Genomic DNA, 17374 nt, shown 5'->3' with positions numbered 1-17374 from the left:
CCACAGCACTGCAATTGCTCCCCGCCCATCAGTCTCCCCGCTAAGTTGTTGCACCCTGAGGTCGGGCCCTGTGTCTTATCAGCACTGCCTTCCCACAGCTCATCCTGGGATTCGGCACATGCTAAATTCTCACTAAATGCTTCTTGCCTGATCACCAGCAGCAATACGGAGTTACTTTTATAGCTCTTCACTACCAGGGGCTCTAAGACTACCAAATTCAAGCAAAATTTTAACTCCTGAAGAGAGACATGGTCTGAGAATAAATCAAACACCTGAACACATAGCACGACAGACATGGAGACCACTGGGGGCACATATGGATATCACATATGTGTAATCTGAAGTTTTTTAATGTCATTCATTTGTAAAGTGGACCTCAGGTTATATGCCTTTAAAAAGGGAAGCATTTCTTTAAAAGATGGCAATCACGCTTTTTCAGAAAGAACGTATACGCACACATACACACGCGTACTTTACCTGCAGATCTCAAAATTTTACCCTTACCGAGACTAGATTAAGGGTGCTAGCGACACCTATCAGAAACTGTTTCTACTTATTTGAAATCTGGCATACTATTATCTATTTTAAGCAAGGTTAACTACATGGGGCAGATGTGTTACTTCAAGAAAACGGAACGTCATGGAAAACCAACTGTCTTTTGACATGAAACCACGGAAGATGTTATTTTTACCTGCAATCCAGGGCTACTGGTAGAAATATTAGGCACTGGATAATAATACCCAAGACATTAAAAAATACTGAACAACCGCAGGGGTCTGATAACTTTGTTAATCTCACTTAGAGGCATCTACAAATGGAACAACACCCTCAGTGGAGTAAGCGATTAGTCCAAACTGTAGTGACCTCTGAGGGAATGCCCCTCCTGGCCTCGTTTACTCTGAAAGTTTTCTTGGAAGAGTCAGGAAAAGAGGAAGCTTATGCAAAGGAGGAGGGTCTGATTTCTGCTTCTTCCTCTTCCACATCACGCCTCTCAGTTTCCGACCTCCTTCCCGCTCAGAAGGCCGTTTGTGCGTCCCAAGACTAGGGCCTCAAAAGCAGATGCTGATACAGCTGCATCCCAGGTAGATCTAGTGGCTCAATTTGAAAGCCAGCAGCTGCTTAGTATTCTTTCCTCTGAACAATCGAATGACCTCCGTTGCCACCAAGGACTGAGGTCCTCCTCGCAGCTTCTGGGGCCCAGATCAGAAATTGTGCTACACGGTACAAGCTTGGGCCTCACCCTCTAGGGCAGCCAGACCTTCATGAGGAGGACTGGAGTCAAGAACTAAACGATTTCAGAGGTTTCTCACAAGGAGAACTAACACCCAAACTACCAAACTGCCTGGGCAACTTCATCTTTCATCTTGTTCAGAAAGATACTTGGTTCCCCAAGTTCATCCTTTATTAGAAATCTCAAAACAAATCACAAGCAGACTTGCTCTGCTCACTGTGCCCTGAATGGACATTTCACTGCCTACCTGCCTTCCATTCTCCAGCCCCATCTCCCTGGACCCAAGGTCCCTGCTCATCCGTAAGTGTTCACTGACTATGCTGCCAATGGTCTCACTTTTCTTTAAATTCACTTGCTTATACGAATCGCTAAAGGAGCCAATTAATCACCATTGAACATTGGAATTATTCAAAATCATTTGCATCTCAGCAGCTTTCTCATACTACAGCCTTACATTGTTATTTGACCTTTCCTGTCTTGCCCTCCCCACTAGATTGTCAGCCTCTTGAGGTGAGGCTATGTCTCTCTCCTTTAATTTTCCACACAGTAGGTCCTTAAAATTACGTTTTCTGAACATCCTGGGATGAGGGTAGGGAATGGCTTGCAGGAACAAACGGTAATTAACAGCTCTTTCTTGCCCATTCTCCTTCTCAGCTGGGGCTGCCCTGAATGGAGCCATTAATAAATGCTCCACTCCCTATTGATAATAAGTGTGAAGACTCCCCCTACTAAACCAGGTCTGAAAAATTGTGGGCCAAATTTCTGAAGATCACCGCAAGCCCAGGCATAAAGGGGGAGGGCCCAGCAGGTAGCAGTTACCAGAGGGTCTGTGAAGGTTATTTTATATATATATATATATGAACACGTGCAGAGCCTGCCCCAAGGGCTCTAAGACTGGAGGAGGATTAATGGGACTAAATCACCTAAATCTGACACTTTCACGGTGGCAGAACCAGTTCTGAGCTTCCTCCATGCTCTTGCCTACAGCAGGGCCAAGCAACTACTCAGTTTAGATCCCTAAGGAGGGGCGGTGCCTCTCCTCGGCTATTGGGCACCAGTACAACGATGTCAAAAACCCAAGCACGCAACAGCCAGAATGGCTTGACCTAGCCTCTTCTGACAGTAGCCCACCGACAGCTCTTGGCAGCCAGCCTTGTGCTGCTCGAAACTTCCCGTAGAACGCTGGCAGGTTCCGTGCTGCCCCAGCTTCTTGCAGGGGGCCACCAGGAAGAGCAACTGTCTTAAAAACGAATAAAACGAGTCGCGCTCCCACTGCTTCGAAGCGACTGGTGTGCTCGTCTAAAATAAAAAGGTTTCTGTCTGCAAATCCCGTTTGCTCGCCCGGTAATCCACCCCCGCCCCCAGCCCGGCGTGTCCGACTCGTACAGCTGTTTTTAATCCCTACTTTTCTCACTTGGCGTCCCGGGCTCCGGTTGACCAGACGCGGAGCCACTTAGCGTTTCCTCCTCCCCCTACCGGGGTCTGTCCTCCCTCCGCCATCTCCTTCCCCCCGCCCCCCCCGCCTGTATCCCCGGGGGGCAGAGTGTGGGAAGAACGAATTTCCGCCCGGTTTGCTCGCCACTCGCAGACTTGGGTCCCTTCCGGACGCAGCCTTGCACACCCCCGGCTCCTCCCGGGGCTGTTCCACCCAGGCCGCGCTACCGGTCCCGGACTGGGAGCGAGGAGGCGCGGGCTGCGGGGGCCGAGCCGCCCCGGCGCAGCAGCCAAGCCGCGCCCGGAGGAGCTCTTGGAAGGGCTCCCGCCTGCAGCTGGGGAATCCGCTGGCGGGGAGAATCCGTGCCAGGGAATCCAGCTCTCCGGACTCAAGCTGCAAACAAAAAGCTCAGGTCTTGCTCCCTCCCTCCACGCCCCCCCCCGCCCCCGACGCGCACCCGGAGAAAGTTCTGCAAAAATGCAACAAGTAGCACCCGGAGCTCGCGGAGCGCCCTGCGCCTCCTGACTTGGCCAGGCAAAGCCCGCCTGCAGAGACCCGGGCCAGCCACCGGACAAAGGGCGGAGGAGGGGCCGGACGGCGCTGCGAAGTCCGAAAGAGGCCATTTAGCGACTCTGGCCAGGCCAAGGGGAATGCAGAGGAGACACAGAGCCGGCGGGCCAAGAGGACGATCCGGCCGCAGAACGCAGGGCGGGCGGCGATGGAGGCTGCTCGCGCCTTGCGCTTCCTGCTCGTGGTGTGCGGCTGCCTTGCGCTCCCGCCGCGGGCCCAGCCGGTGTGTCCGGAGCGCTGCGACTGCCAGCACCCCCAGCACCTCCTGTGCACCAACAGGGGGCTCCGCGCCGTGCCCAAGACCAGCTCGCTGCCGAGCCCGCAGGACGTGCTCACCTACAGCCTCGGCGGCAACTTCATAACCAACATCACGGCCTTCGACTTCCACCGCCTGGGGCAGCTCAGACGGCTGGACCTGCAGTACAACCAGATCCGTTCTCTGCACCCCAAGACCTTCGAGAAGCTCTCGCGGCTGGAGGAGCTCTACCTGGGCAACAACCTCCTGCAGGCGCTCGCCCCGGGCACGCTGGCGCCGCTGCGCAAGCTGCGCATCCTCTACGCCAACGGGAACGAGATCAGCCGCCTCAGCCGCGGCTCCTTCGAAGGACTGGAGAGTCTGGTCAAGCTGCGGCTGGACGGGAACGCCCTGGGGGTGCTGCCGGACGCCGTCTTTGCCCCCTTGGGTAACTTGCTCTACCTACATCTGGAGTCCAACCGGATCCGTTTTCTGGGCAAGAACGCCTTCGCCCATCTGGGGAAGCTGCGCTTCCTCAACCTCTCTGCCAACGAGCTGCAGCCCTCCCTACGCCACGCGGCCACCTTCGCACCGCTGCGCTCCCTCTCCACCCTCATCCTCTCGGCCAACAGTCTGCAGCACCTCGGGCCGCGCGTCTTCCAGCACCTGCCGCGCCTTGGCCTACTCTCGCTCAGGGGCAACCAGCTCACGCACCTCGCGCCCGAGGCTTTTTGGGGGTTGGAGGCCTTGCGCGAGCTGCGCCTGGAGGGCAATCGGCTGAGCCAGCTGCCCGTGGCGCTGCTGGAGCCTCTGCACAGCCTGGAGGCGCTGGACCTGAGCGGCAATGACCTGTCCGCTCTGCACCCCACTATCTTTGGCCACCTGGGCCGGCTGCGCGAGCTCAGCTTGCGCGACAATGCGCTCAGTGCCCTCTCCGGGGACATCTTCGCCTCCAGCCCAGCCCTCTATCGGTTGGATCTAGACGGCAACGGCTGGACCTGCGACTGCCGGCTGAGGGACCTAAAGCGCTGGATGGGTGACTGGCACTCGCAGGGCCGGCTCCTCACCGTCTTCGTGCAGTGTCGCCACCCTCCGGCCCTGCGGGGCAAGTACCTGGATTACCTGGATGACCAGCAACTGCAGAACGGGTCTTGCACAGATCCCTTACCCTCGGATTCCCCGACTGCCGAGAGTAAGCGGCATGCCCTACCCACAGCCCCGGGGAAGGAGGTGGCGCCCCCTGCAGGTGCCCTCGCGGAGGAGCCGCCACCGCAGCCACAGCCACAGCAACGGGGTCGATTTCTGCCAGGGGTGGCCTGGGATGGGGCCGCCAGGGAGCTTTTGAGTAACCGCAGCGCCCTAAGGCTGAGCCGGCGGGGCCCGGGCCTCCAGCAGCCGAGCTCCAACGCCGCTGCTGCCGCGGGCCCGGCGCCACACCCCCTGGACCTCCTCGAGAAGCCTGAGCGGGGACGTCCGACTCCGTCGGATCCTACCCACACGGAGCCCACCCCGACGGCCACGCTGGGCTCTGCGCCAGCTGGCGACCCCTGGCAGCGCGCGGCGAAGCAGCACCTGGCTGCGCAGCAGCAGGAGAGCACCGCCCAGTCCGACGGCGGGGTCGGCCTGCCGCCGCTGGTATCCGACCCGTGTGACTTCAACAAGTTCATCCTGTGCAACCTGACCGTGGAAGCAGTGGGCGCCAACAGCGCCGCGGTGCGCTGGGCGGTGCGCGAGCACCGCAGTCCCCGGCCGCTGGGCGGCGCGCGCTTCCGCCTACTCTTCGACCGCTTTGGCCAGCAGCCTAAATTCCACCGCTTCGTCTACCTGCCTGAGCGCAGCGACTCGGCCACGCTTCGCGAGCTGCGGGGAGACACCCCCTACCTGGTGTGCGTGGAGGGCGTGCTAGGCGGCCGGGTCTGCCCGGTGGCTCCCCGGGACCACTGCGCGGGGCTGGTCACCCTGCCGGAGCCTGGGAGCGGGAGCAGCGTCGACTACCAACTGCTGACCTTGGCCCTGCTGGCCGTCAACGCACTGCTGGTACTCCTGGCCTTGGCGGCCTGGGCGTCACGCTGGCTGCGTAGGAAGCTGCGTGCCAGGCGGAAGGGCGGGGCCCCCGTGCACGTTCGCCACATGTACTCTACCCGACGGCCCCTGCGCTCCATGGGCACCGGCGTGTCCGCCGACTTCTCTGGCTTCCAGTCGCACCGGCCGCGCACCACGGTGTGCGCGCTCAGCGAGGCTGACCTCATCGAGTTCCCGTGCGACCGCTTCATGGACAGCGGGGGCGGCGGCGCGGGCGGCAGCCTGAGGCGGGAAGACCATCTCCTGCAGCGATTTGCCGACTAGGTAGATCCGGGCCTCCAGGGGTGTGGAGACCATCTCACTGGCCTTGAGGAGCCACCTCTCCGCGGGCTCCCGCAGCCCACCTCAGGGGAAGATCTCATTTTATCCGACCTTCTCTTTTCCCCCTTTTGTGCGCTTGCCACAGAGGCCAAAGGGGACAGATGGCTAATTCTGCACCACCTCCCAATCCCAGTGCTCACTCGTGAAGTAAATGGATGGTATTGGTGGTCAAGACCAAGAGTAGGGGACAAATGGATGGTGGGGTCCAGAGGTGGGAGGCCTTCTTAACGTGCAGACATTGGTGCAGCTATGAGAGTGGATTTTTTTTTTTTTTTTTTTTTTAGCATTGTAATGCAGTAGGCTGGTCCCCTTTGGGATAGAAAGGGGTGCACCTTGCTCCCTACGTCACCAGAAAGAGATTTGGATGCATGCTTTTCTTGTTTGTTCAGTGTCAAACTGAGGAGTTTTGTTTCTATTTAAGGAAAAAAGAACTTATTACCATTACAAAGGAGGCTTGGCAACTGACTCCACTGGCCTGGTGGTCTCTGCCAAGAAGGGTGATGTTGTAAACAGGTGGTAAAGTTTAACACACTCACGGAGGAACTCTTTGTTGGTTGATAGAACATTCAGGAAAACTTAATGTTTAAATAATTAGAGACGCTATTTTTTTTTTTTTCAACAATGTGACGAGCTCTAACATTTAACAAACTGACCAATAAACTCAAGGACTATTTTAGTTGAGCCGGGCAGTTCAACTATTTTCCTTTCAACATTAACACCACAAAAACTTTTGCTGACCTTGGGGTTAACTAAGATTACATAGTTTCTCAGGAGAAGGCTGCATGCAAGACTTCTCTGTCAGGGTTGCTCCTGTGGCTTTTTAATTTTATTTTTTTAAACCTATATGTGGAAAAGGAAATGTCAATGCCAGGCTCTATAGAAGAATGTAACATGTACATAACCGATGACCCCATAGGGAATGCCGGTGTTCTAGTTCACTTACCACATCTCTGACAACCTGTCCAGATTGGAATAAATGTGATGTGGTACTTCTCACGTTTTTATCAGTGACATGCAGTCGACTGTGCCCTACTTCTCTTGAGCTGCACAGTTAAGTGATCAAGGTAATTTCCTAATAGGAAGTGAGCAAAAGGTGACTTGCATTGATAGTATAATGTTTGATCATGTTATTGTCTTTATATGAAAGAGTAGAGGGGGAAAATGTGAAAAAATGTACATCGGTGGTTGTGTGTTTCTACTAAAACCAGAAGATTATGAGTACTTAAACCTCACTGTGAAATAATTGTATATTTTGCAAATGAATCCCTCCATTACCCAGTGTTTTTTTCCATGTTATTAAATCTTATCTTTTAGTTAATAATTGCAGTATTTCTTTTAAAGGTTTTTGTTTTAAACTTAGGGTTAGGCTCCTTTATTTGTTCAGTTGTTTTCAGCTATTTGGGATACTTTCATTCCCTGATATTTATGAAGTAGATGTTTATCACTAAATGTAGGGCTTTGGTTTACGTTAATAATTTTGTGTGTGGTCTAAAAACGCAGTCACTTGGAAGATGTACAGGATGGTTGTATTCACCGTGGTTATAGATTCATTGGCAGTGGGGTGCCGGGGAGGCCGCTGCAAAGGTGCTAAGGCTAACAGTGAATCTTCTGTTTAGGGCCTTAAGCCCCCGAGGGTCCTGAAGACTCAGGGAATCTATCATAGTCCAGGGATCCTTCAACCCCATTCCACTCCTTTTATGTTTGGCCTCCATTGAGCCAGGCCTGCCGTTGTCCCAACAGCTGAGTAGGGACACAGGGATTTAAATGAGCTGATCTTTGTTTATGTTCAGATGAGTAAATGTCCAGACCACTTAAAGTACAGCTGTTTTTCTGACAGTCTTATCTGTGGGGTCCAAACTTAATAAACCACAGGAAATAGACTGTTATTCTTAGTTTGCTGCCAGGGCTTGCTTCAGATTCCAAGCGTATTGGTACTTGGGAGAAGTGTAGTTGTTTGCTCTTATTTGCAACCTTTTGGTTATCTTGCACCTTTTGTGCTCCTAGCTTTTTCATTCAGAGAGCAATTGCGTTTCTTAGCTCTCGCTTTTACACAGTAGTGTAATAAAGTGAGTCCCATTGAAAGTCTGAAAAAGACCTCTGGTTCTTCCCACCACCTACCCTTTCAACTGCAAAAATCACTGAAAATGCTTAATGCCTAAATCCATGTAAAAACACTTTCACTGGAAAGTCTTTCAGTGGGAAATGAATAAATGTTATACATTGTTATGTTCAGTTATGTCAATAAACCCACTTACTAACGGAGATGTTTTCTTGTTGGAGTTTCCAAATATTTTATACCCTTTCGTAATGGTACACTGCATTTTTCTACAGCAGTTTTCATCAATGGAAATGAAACATAAGCTGGGAGTCTTTCCTCTTTCATTGTCTTTTAATTTCCATTTCCACAGTAGAGTGTGGACTTAATTTTTAAGAAATGCTGTGTGACTTTCTAGCCAGAGAAACAATGAGATGACTCTAAAAGCAGGTGGTCAGCTGTGGTGTGGAAATGCTGTTAAAACACCAGTGACAGCAAAATGATGGGTCTCAGCAGGATTCAGCTGTTTAAAGGACACTGAATTAGAAGTCAAGCCCTTTGACTCTCATGGTCAATGAGAAGGAATTACCTTGAACTGGAGGCCATCTTTGCCATTACGAAGTACATGAAAAATAATATTCCTAAAGAAAAAAGAATAAACTTTGTAAGAGGTAGGAGTGTTCAATTAAAGAGCCATTGACACAGTCTGGAATGTGTTGGGGTCCTCGGCTCAGCCAGTAAGATTATTGCTTTCATTAGGGCAGATCATTTTGTGATGCTGCCAGGTAATAATTAGCATGTGATCAGACCACCTTCACTGATTTGCCAAACACCTGGTTTTCACCAGAAGTACAGTAACAGGGGCAGCTACTGTATATTAAGAAACTATTACAGTAGACACTGGATTACCTGGTATTTGTACTTAAGCACTCCCCCCTTTGCCTCTGAGAGTTGGGGATAAGTGATAATGAAGCATTCTCATGCCAGAAATGTATTCAAAATTCCAGACCATGACCCGGGATGAAGACAGATTCCTTCCCAGCCTCATATCTTCATCATCTCAGAGAATTATAACATCACTAAAGTTCAGAATGATTTTAAAGAAGTGGTGAAAGAATTTTAAGTCGTCTGAGATTGCATTCTTTCCATTTACTTAATCTCTTTGTGCCTTCGCTTCTGCAGCAGTTAAAATGGGAATCCTGGGTCCTGACTCCAGAGTGCAATTATAAGGAATAAATGGCTAAAAAGCGTTAGCACCGGTTACAGGGCAAGTGTTCAATAAGTATTAGATGTATTATTAGTAGCAGTATTCTGTGTGCAGGATGACAGTTGTATGATACATTTTAGAAGTTTCACGGACAAGGCATTCTGCCCTAACCAATTAGAAGATTCATATAATGAGATTACAGTGACTCTCCCTTCCCCTTGTTTTGTTTAATTGAGACTCTTCTATAATTTAGTGTGGAAGGATAGCTCTTGAAATACTTTCTCATTACTTAAAAAAAAGAAGTGAATATGCTAGTACTTGAGCAAACTTTCCTTTGTTTAGTAAACTTTTGGCGTAAGTTAATTCATCCTTTAGATCGGAACTAAGGCTGCGTAAATGGTCTTGCTTACATAGGGCCCCTCTTCCCGTTAATTTAGTGATAGCATTTCCAAGTGTCCTTTTACTCTTAGTTTACTCAGAAGGATACTTTGCACACACAAGTGCTTTTTTCCTAGGGATTTCAGGTCACTTCATCCTTCTCAATCATGTGGCAAATAGTGTTCTTTTCATTTTGCACGGGAGACTGAAGTTTTTGGAGATTATACTTACTTTTATTGACTACTGAAATAATTAGGAAAAAATGTAGCTTCCTGAAACCTGGTTGCTTTATCTTGAGGCAGACAACCAAAATATCCCATTACATATGTTTGAGAGATTTTTAAGCTCCAGGCAATGTGATTCCGTAGGGACACAGAAACGTGGCTTTGTAATTTGGCTGTGAACTGGCATCGGACACTAGACAAATAAATTGTCATGTGCCAACATTGCAAGCAACAGCAGCTCCTGGCTGTGGAACTTCATAACATTTCTTTCAAACTCACCAAAGTTTTATAAATGCCAGCGCTGTGCCATAGTTAATGCTGAGACAGGTAGCACTGTTGTATGTTAAGACCAGCTGTAGCCAAGTAGCAATTATTCACCTTTCCAAGTTACAGTTTTTCATGAAGTAATGCTTACCCTACAGCTGACTGTATACTTAACTCTTAGTATATGTTCACTGTAGCATGTGCAGACATACTTTTAATGGTGACCACCCTCTTATTCCTTTCTTTCTCAATTGTGGTGTCTTTCTAAGGATTTTTATTTTAGGAAATTAAACTGAGTGCAAATAATAACAAACACCCATATTAGCACCATTCAATGACAGTTAACATTTTGCAATGTTTTTTTTTCAGTCTTAATAAATGTCTTTATTGACAAAACCCCTGATTTCCTTCCCCACACTCCGTCTTCTAAAGTAACTACCACTGTGAGTTGGATATGTGTCCTTCTAACAGTCAGTTCTCCTTATTCACAGAAGTTATGTTGTATAAGGTCACAGCAAACACTGAATTAGCAAATACTGAACCATTGCTCCCAGGAGAAATTCAGGATTAGGTTCCTATGAGCCTCTGGTCACAACATTTTCATCAACCTATCAATATATACCCTTATTTTATGTGTGTTTCTGTTTAAAGACACCTTATTTAATATATATCATTAATTTATTAACATTGAACTCATGCCCAACAGCACCATAACTCGTGCCTGAAGGAAGTGTATCTAACTTGTGTGTTTTCCCCCAAGACACGTCACAGCCTTTCTGCACTTAGGGACACTAGCCAGCACTTTTGCACTGTGCTTGGGAGCCCTTTTGAACAGCAAAATCTCCAACAAAAAGCAGGAAAATGCAAAAAATGTGGCACTAAGAAGATTCCCTTCTTTTTATGGCTAAGTAAGTAATATTCCCTTGTGTATATATATATATATATATATATATATATATATATATATATATATATATACATACCACATCTTCTTTATCCATTAATCTGTCGATGGAGACTTAGGTTGTTTCCATATCTTGGCTACTGTAAATAATGCTGCCATGAATATTGGGGGTGCAGTTATCCTTTCAAGTTAGTGTTTTTGTTTTCTTTGAATAAATACCCAGAAGTGAGTAGCTGGATCATATAGTAGTTTTATTTTTAGCAATCTTTTGTCTTTTAAATAGTAACCACATCATGTGGTTGTATTGTTGATGATGGTGGCTTTGGTTGTGTGTGTTGAGGCTGGAAGTGGGAAGGGTTTCTTTTAAAACAATTTTAGTTTGATATTTTCTAGTTATTCTCTCTGAAGTGTTTTGCTCCCTAGCTACATGTGCAGAATCTCTATATTTCTTCTTTGGGACTGCTTATCATACATTTAAACTGTACCTACTTGTGTGTCTTTTCTTACCTTTGCACACTTACTACTTCCCCAATTCTCAGGAAGGGCTCCACAAAGAAAAAAGGACTAAGTACATCCCTGGGCTAAGTATATCCCTGACCCCACCCGCTCTGGAACCACTTTTCAGAAGGTGTTGACCTCTGCTTCCCATCTCTTTTGAAAGACTTTCTGACACTCTTTGTGTCAAGGAAAAGGGTGACTCGCTCTGAGAAGAATATAGTTTGCTTCTTGGAAGATCTCATTTATGTGCTCTTAGTGCCTTCACACACCTTGTTTGGTTGTATGCTTTTTCTATTTCTATTGTGATTGCTGGACACACACACACACACACACACACACCCCAATTTCTGTTTGTTTTTGCCTTGTGCTTAATTCTGCTTAGGCTGTTCTTTCTTATACCTTGTTGGTGTCACTCATTATAACCATAGTACAATTATCAAGATCAGAAAATTTAACGCTAATAAAATGCTATTGTCAAATCTACATTCCATATTCAGAATTTGTCAGTTGTCATAATAATGCCCTTAGCTATTATCCCCTTGGATCAATGTAGAATCATGCATTGCATTTAGTTGTCATGTTATTCTCTCTTTTTTTCTTTCTTTCCCTCTCCATTTTTCAATTTTGTTTTCTTTTTTTTAAAGTAAGGTTTATTGAGGTATAATTTACGTAGAGTTCAGTTTACCCTTTTTGAGTGTACAGTTCCATTAGTTTTCACAAATGCGTACAGTCATGTAGCTACCACCCCAATCAAGATATAAAGCATTTCCATCACCACATTAAGTTCCTTTGTAGTCAATCCCCTTCCCCCTGACTCCAGCCATGGGCAATTACAGATTTGATTTCTGTCCCTATAGTTTTGCCTGTTCTAGAATTGCATATATATGCAATCATACAGTATGTTGCATTTTGTGTCTGCCTTTTCCCCTCATCAAAGTGCTTTAAGATTCATCCATTTTATTGTGTGAATCAGAAGTTCATTCCTTTCCGCTGCTGAGTAGTATTCCATTGTGTGGATGTACAACACTTTGTTTATCTATTCGCCAGTTAATGGATATTTGAGTTGTTTTCATTTGGTGCTGTTATGAACAAAGCAGCTAAAACGTTTGCATACAAGTCTTTGTATGGAAATGTGTTTCATTTCTCTTTAGTAGATTCCTAGGAGTGGGATTGTTAGGATGTTTGGTAAGTGTGTCTTTAACTTTATAAGAAACTGCCAAACTGTTTTCCAAGGTTGCCCTACCATTTTGCATTCCCACCAGCAATATATGAAATTTCACATTGTTTTACACACTTGCCAGCACTTGGTTTTTCCCTGTTTCAATAAAGACATTCTATTAGGTGTGTAGTATTATTTTATTTGGTTTAATTTGTATTTCCCTAATGACTGATGATATTGAGAATCTTTTCATGTAAGTATTTGCCACTTGTGTATCTTTGGTGAAGTGTTTGTTCAAATCTTTTGGTTTTTATTGGGTTCTTTGTATTCTTATGAGGTTATAAGAATATTTTATGTGTTTTGGATACAAGTCCCTTGTCAAATATATGTTATGCAAATATTTTCTCCCAGTCTGTGGTTTACCTTTTCATTTTCCTAGCGGTATTTTTCTTTACATTTAGGACTATAATCCATTTCAAATTGATTTTTTATATGGTGTGAGGTATGAATCCAGCAAAGTTAACTTTTTTTTTTTGCATAGGTATATCTACTGGTCCAGCAACTTTTGTCGAAGAAACAATACTTTCTCCATTGAAAAATCTCTGCAACTTTGTTGAAAACAATCTGTTGACCCTATGTGTGGGTCTGTTTCTTGAAACTCTATTCTGATCCATTGATCTATATGTCTGTCTTTGTGCCAATACCAAATTTTCTCGAAATCAAGTTGTGTGAATCGTCCAAATTTTCTCCTTTATCAAAGTTGATTTTGGCTGTTTAGCTTTTTTAATTTTCCATAAAAATTTTAGAATCAGCTTGTTATTGCAACCAAAAAAAGTTAAAAAGCCTGGTGGGATTTTGATTTGGATTGCCTTAAATTTATAGATCAGCTGGTGATAATTGACATCTTAATACTGACTCTTGGTCTGTGAATACAGTATATCTCTCAATTCATTTAGTTCTTTTAAATTTCTCTAACAAATGTTTTATAATTTCAGCCTGCAAACCTTGCACCTATATTGTCAGCTCTATCTCTAAGTATTTCACATTTTTGATACTTTTGTAAATGGTACTTTTTAAAAACTTCAATTCCCAGGTGTCCATTTCTAGCATATAGAAATAAAATTGGTTTTTAAACATTGACCATGTGTCTTGTGAACTTGCTAAACTTACTTAGTTCTAATAGCTTTTTAGTAGGTTCTTTTGGATATTTTATGTATGTCGTCATATTATCTGTGATAAAGGATAGTTTTACTTTTGCCTTTTATAACTTTCTCTTGCCTTATTGTGCTGGTTAGGAACAGCAACCCAATGTTGAATAGAGGTGGTGAGATAAGGTTTTCTTGACTCATTGCTCATCCTAGGGAGAAAACAGTCAATCATTGACATTAAGTATGATGTCAGCTCAAGATTTTGTATATTAACAGATTTCCTTTATCAGAATGAGGAAGTTAGTTTGCTGAGAGTTTTTATCATGAAAGTATGTTGAGTTTTGTCAGTTGCTTTTTCTCCATTATTGAAACGATCATGTTATTTTCCTTTTTAGTTTGTGGATATGGTGAATTAACATTGATTGATATTTTGAGTGTTGAACCAATCACAAATTTCTAGGATGAATCCCACTTAGTCATGATATGTTATCATTTTTATGTATTGCTAGTTTCAACTTCTCCATATTTTGTGAAGAAGAATTTTTTCATTTATGTTCATAATGAATATTTGTCTCTAGTTTTCTTTTCTTGTAATGTCTATGTCTGGTTTTGGTGCCAGAGCAATGCTAGCTCCATAAAGTGAGCACTGTTTCTTCCATTTCTATTTTCTGGAAGAGCTTGTATAGAATATGCATTATTTCTTCCTTAAATGTTGGTGGTTCACTTCTTTGCCTGAAGTTTTCTTTGTGGGAAGGTTTTTAACTATGAATTAAATTTCTTAAATAGATATAGGACTCTTCAGATTATCTAATATTATTGAATAAGCTTTGGTAATTTATGTCTTTCAAGGAATTTGCCCATCTCATCAAAATTATCAAATTTATTGGCATAAAGCTGTTTAGACTATTCTCTTATTATTCATTTAATATCAGTAGAATCTATAGTGATGTCCCCTATTTCATTTTGGATATTGGAAATTTGTGTCTTCTCTCTTCTTTTCGGTTTGGCTAAAGGTTTGTCAATTTTATTGATCTTTACAAGAGTCAGCTTTTGATGTCATTGACTTTATTGATGTCATTGACTATTGTTTTTCAATTTTATTGATTTATGCTCTTATCTTCATCATCATTCTCAACTTTCTCCTTGCTTTGGATCTCTTCTTTTTCTAGTTTCTTAATGTAAAAACTTTAGATCATTGTGACCTTTTTTTTTCTACTAATACAGTCATTTAGTACTATAAAGGCTATCAATTTCCCCACAAATTTTGTTATGTTGTATTTCAATTTTGATTTAACTGAAAATATTTTCTGATTTTCATTATGGTTTCTCCTGAGAAGTGTGTTGTTTAATTTCCAAATATTTGGAGATTTTCCAGATATCATTCTGTTGTTGATTTCTAGTTTGATTCCTTTGTGGTCAGAGATTTCAGTTCTTTTACACTTGTTGAAATTTGTTTTATGGCCCAGAATATTTTCTATATTGATAAACGTTCCATGTGCACATGAAAAGAATATATATTCTGCTATTTTATGTAAAGTGTCTAATAAATGTAAATACGGCTGGTTGATAGTATTGTTCAGCTCTTCTATTTTGTTGCTGATTCTTTTGTCTATCTGCTCTATTACTGAGAAAGAAATTTTGAAGTCTCCAATATAATGTGGGTTTGTCTGTTTCTCCTTTCAGTTATCTCAATTGTTTTTGTGTATTTTGAAGCTCTATTTTGGCTTGTTTTATCTTATTATCTAACAAACCCTTTGCATTATGTAATGTTTCTCTTTATCCTTGCTAAAAATATAGCCAGTTCAGTTTTCTTTGGGGGAAATTATATATATGTTTATATAAAATAATATATGTACTTATATATAACATTATATATGTTATAATACATACATATATTCTCATTTAAAAAAATCATTTCTGGTGGTCTATAATTATGAGAGTAAGTCCCAGTTTCCTTCTGCCTGAGGAACTTCCTTTAACATTTCTTGTAGTTCTGTCGGCAGTGAATTATCTTGTCTTTTGTTTTCAGAAAATGTCTTTATTTTCTGAGATATTTCTTTGAGGGTGTAGAGATTTCTTCATTGACTTTTTTTCTTTCAGTACTTTAGAAATGTTTCTCTATTGTCTTCTAGCTTGCTTAGCTTTTGGCAAGGGGTCTGCTCTAATTACATTGGTTTCTCTATATAATGTCTGTCTTTGTTCTAGCTGCATTCAAGATTTTTCTCTTTAAGTTGTCTTTCAGCAGTTTGCTTGTGGTGTGTCCATGTGTTTTAAACATTGTTCAAACTGCTTAGGTCTCTTTGAGCTTCTTGCATCTGTGGTTGTCTTTCAGTAGTTTTAGGAAATTCTTAGCCATTTGAAACAGTTTTTCAAATATTTCTTCTGCTCTGGTTTCCTTCTCTCTTTTACCTGGAAATCTAATTACGTGTATGTTAGACCACTTGTTATTTTCCTATGTACCTCTTGGATATTCTGTACTCCTTTTTCTTTTACACGTTTAAAATCTTTGTAATTCAGTTTAGATAATCTCTATTGGCCTATCCTTAAGTTTACTAATCTTTTTCCAACTCTTCTAGTCTGCTAATTAGCCCTTCAAGGAATTACTCATCCCTGATACCTTTTTATTTTCCTAGCTTTTTTTTTGGTTTCTTTTTTTTTTTAATAAATGCTTTTTAAAATTAATTAATTAATTAATGTATGTATGTATATATGTATTTTTGTCTGCACTGGGTCTTCATTGCTGCACATGGGCTTTCTCTAGTTGCGGCGAGCGGGGCTACTCTTCATTGTGGTGTGCAGGCTTCTCATTGAGGTGGCTTCTCTTGTTGCAGGGCACGGGCTCTAGGGCACGCGGGCTTCAGTAGTTGTGGCACATGGGCTTAGTTGCTCCATGGCACATGGGATCTTCCCGGACCAGGGCTTGAACCCGTCTCTCCTGCATTCTTAACCACTGCGCCACCAGGGAAGCCCTGGTTTCTTTTTAAAAATGTTCCTCTCTGTTGAAATTCCATATCTGTTCATGCATGTTGTGTAACTTTCCACTAGATCTTTTAATATGTTAATTCTTAGTTGTAGTAAAGTCTCTGTCTAATAGTTTCAACATCTAGGCATCTGAGTCTAGTTTTATTGATTCCTTTATATTTAAACAATAGGCTGTTTTATCATGCTTTTTTCTTCTGAGCTTTATAAGTCTTATAAATGAATGCTAGACATCATGTCAGAAGAATATGCAAGACCGAGACAAATAATATTTATGCCCAGAAGTGGATACAACTCTTCTTCTGTTAGGCTATACCAGTGAGGAACTGAATCAACTAAGTCAGTACTTGAGCTGAGTTTGGATTTTCTTGTTGCTATTAGTGTACCACAGACTTCAAATTTATTCAGTCATATGCAGATTTATTTGTCAAACAGCATGTTTAACCTTGATTTTTTTAAAGTGTTTATTTTCAGAAGCATTTATTATGTGTAGTAAATAAGAAATTTCCTTGATTTGACAGACTGTGTTTTTGGAGATTTTATACACCTGGATGTTCTTAAGTTTGTGTAATAATTTATGTTAATATAATGCAAATTAGCACCCAGGAATATGTTTTATTTTTACTTAACTCTTAACCCCCCAACATTATATAAAACATGGAGACTCCTTTCCAAATAAAATTAATGTGAGATTTCTTTTGTAA

At 43.5% G+C, this 17374-nt stretch overlaps 1 protein-coding gene across 1 annotated transcript in view; it reads left to right on the top strand.

Moving 5' to 3' along the window:
• The first annotated feature begins 3176 nt into the window (after nucleotides 1-3176).
• TRIL (TLR4 interactor with leucine rich repeats) overlaps nucleotides 3177-17374 on the top strand; it is a 36786-nt gene continuing 22588 nt past the window's right edge. The window contains exon 1 of the mRNA XM_068549220.1: nucleotides 3177-5817. Within this exon, the coding sequence (XP_068405321.1) occupies nucleotides 3385-5817 (2433 nt within the window). The 5' untranslated portion in view covers nucleotides 3177-3384. The remainder of the gene's footprint in view (nucleotides 5818-17374) is intronic.

The sequence above is a fragment of the Eschrichtius robustus genome, chromosome 8 (assembly GCF_028021215.1).
Source record: "Eschrichtius robustus isolate mEscRob2 chromosome 8, mEscRob2.pri, whole genome shotgun sequence".
Taxonomy (NCBI): domain Eukaryota; kingdom Metazoa; phylum Chordata; class Mammalia; order Artiodactyla; family Eschrichtiidae; genus Eschrichtius; species Eschrichtius robustus.
This window is presented reverse-complemented; position numbering and strand designations above follow the sequence as displayed.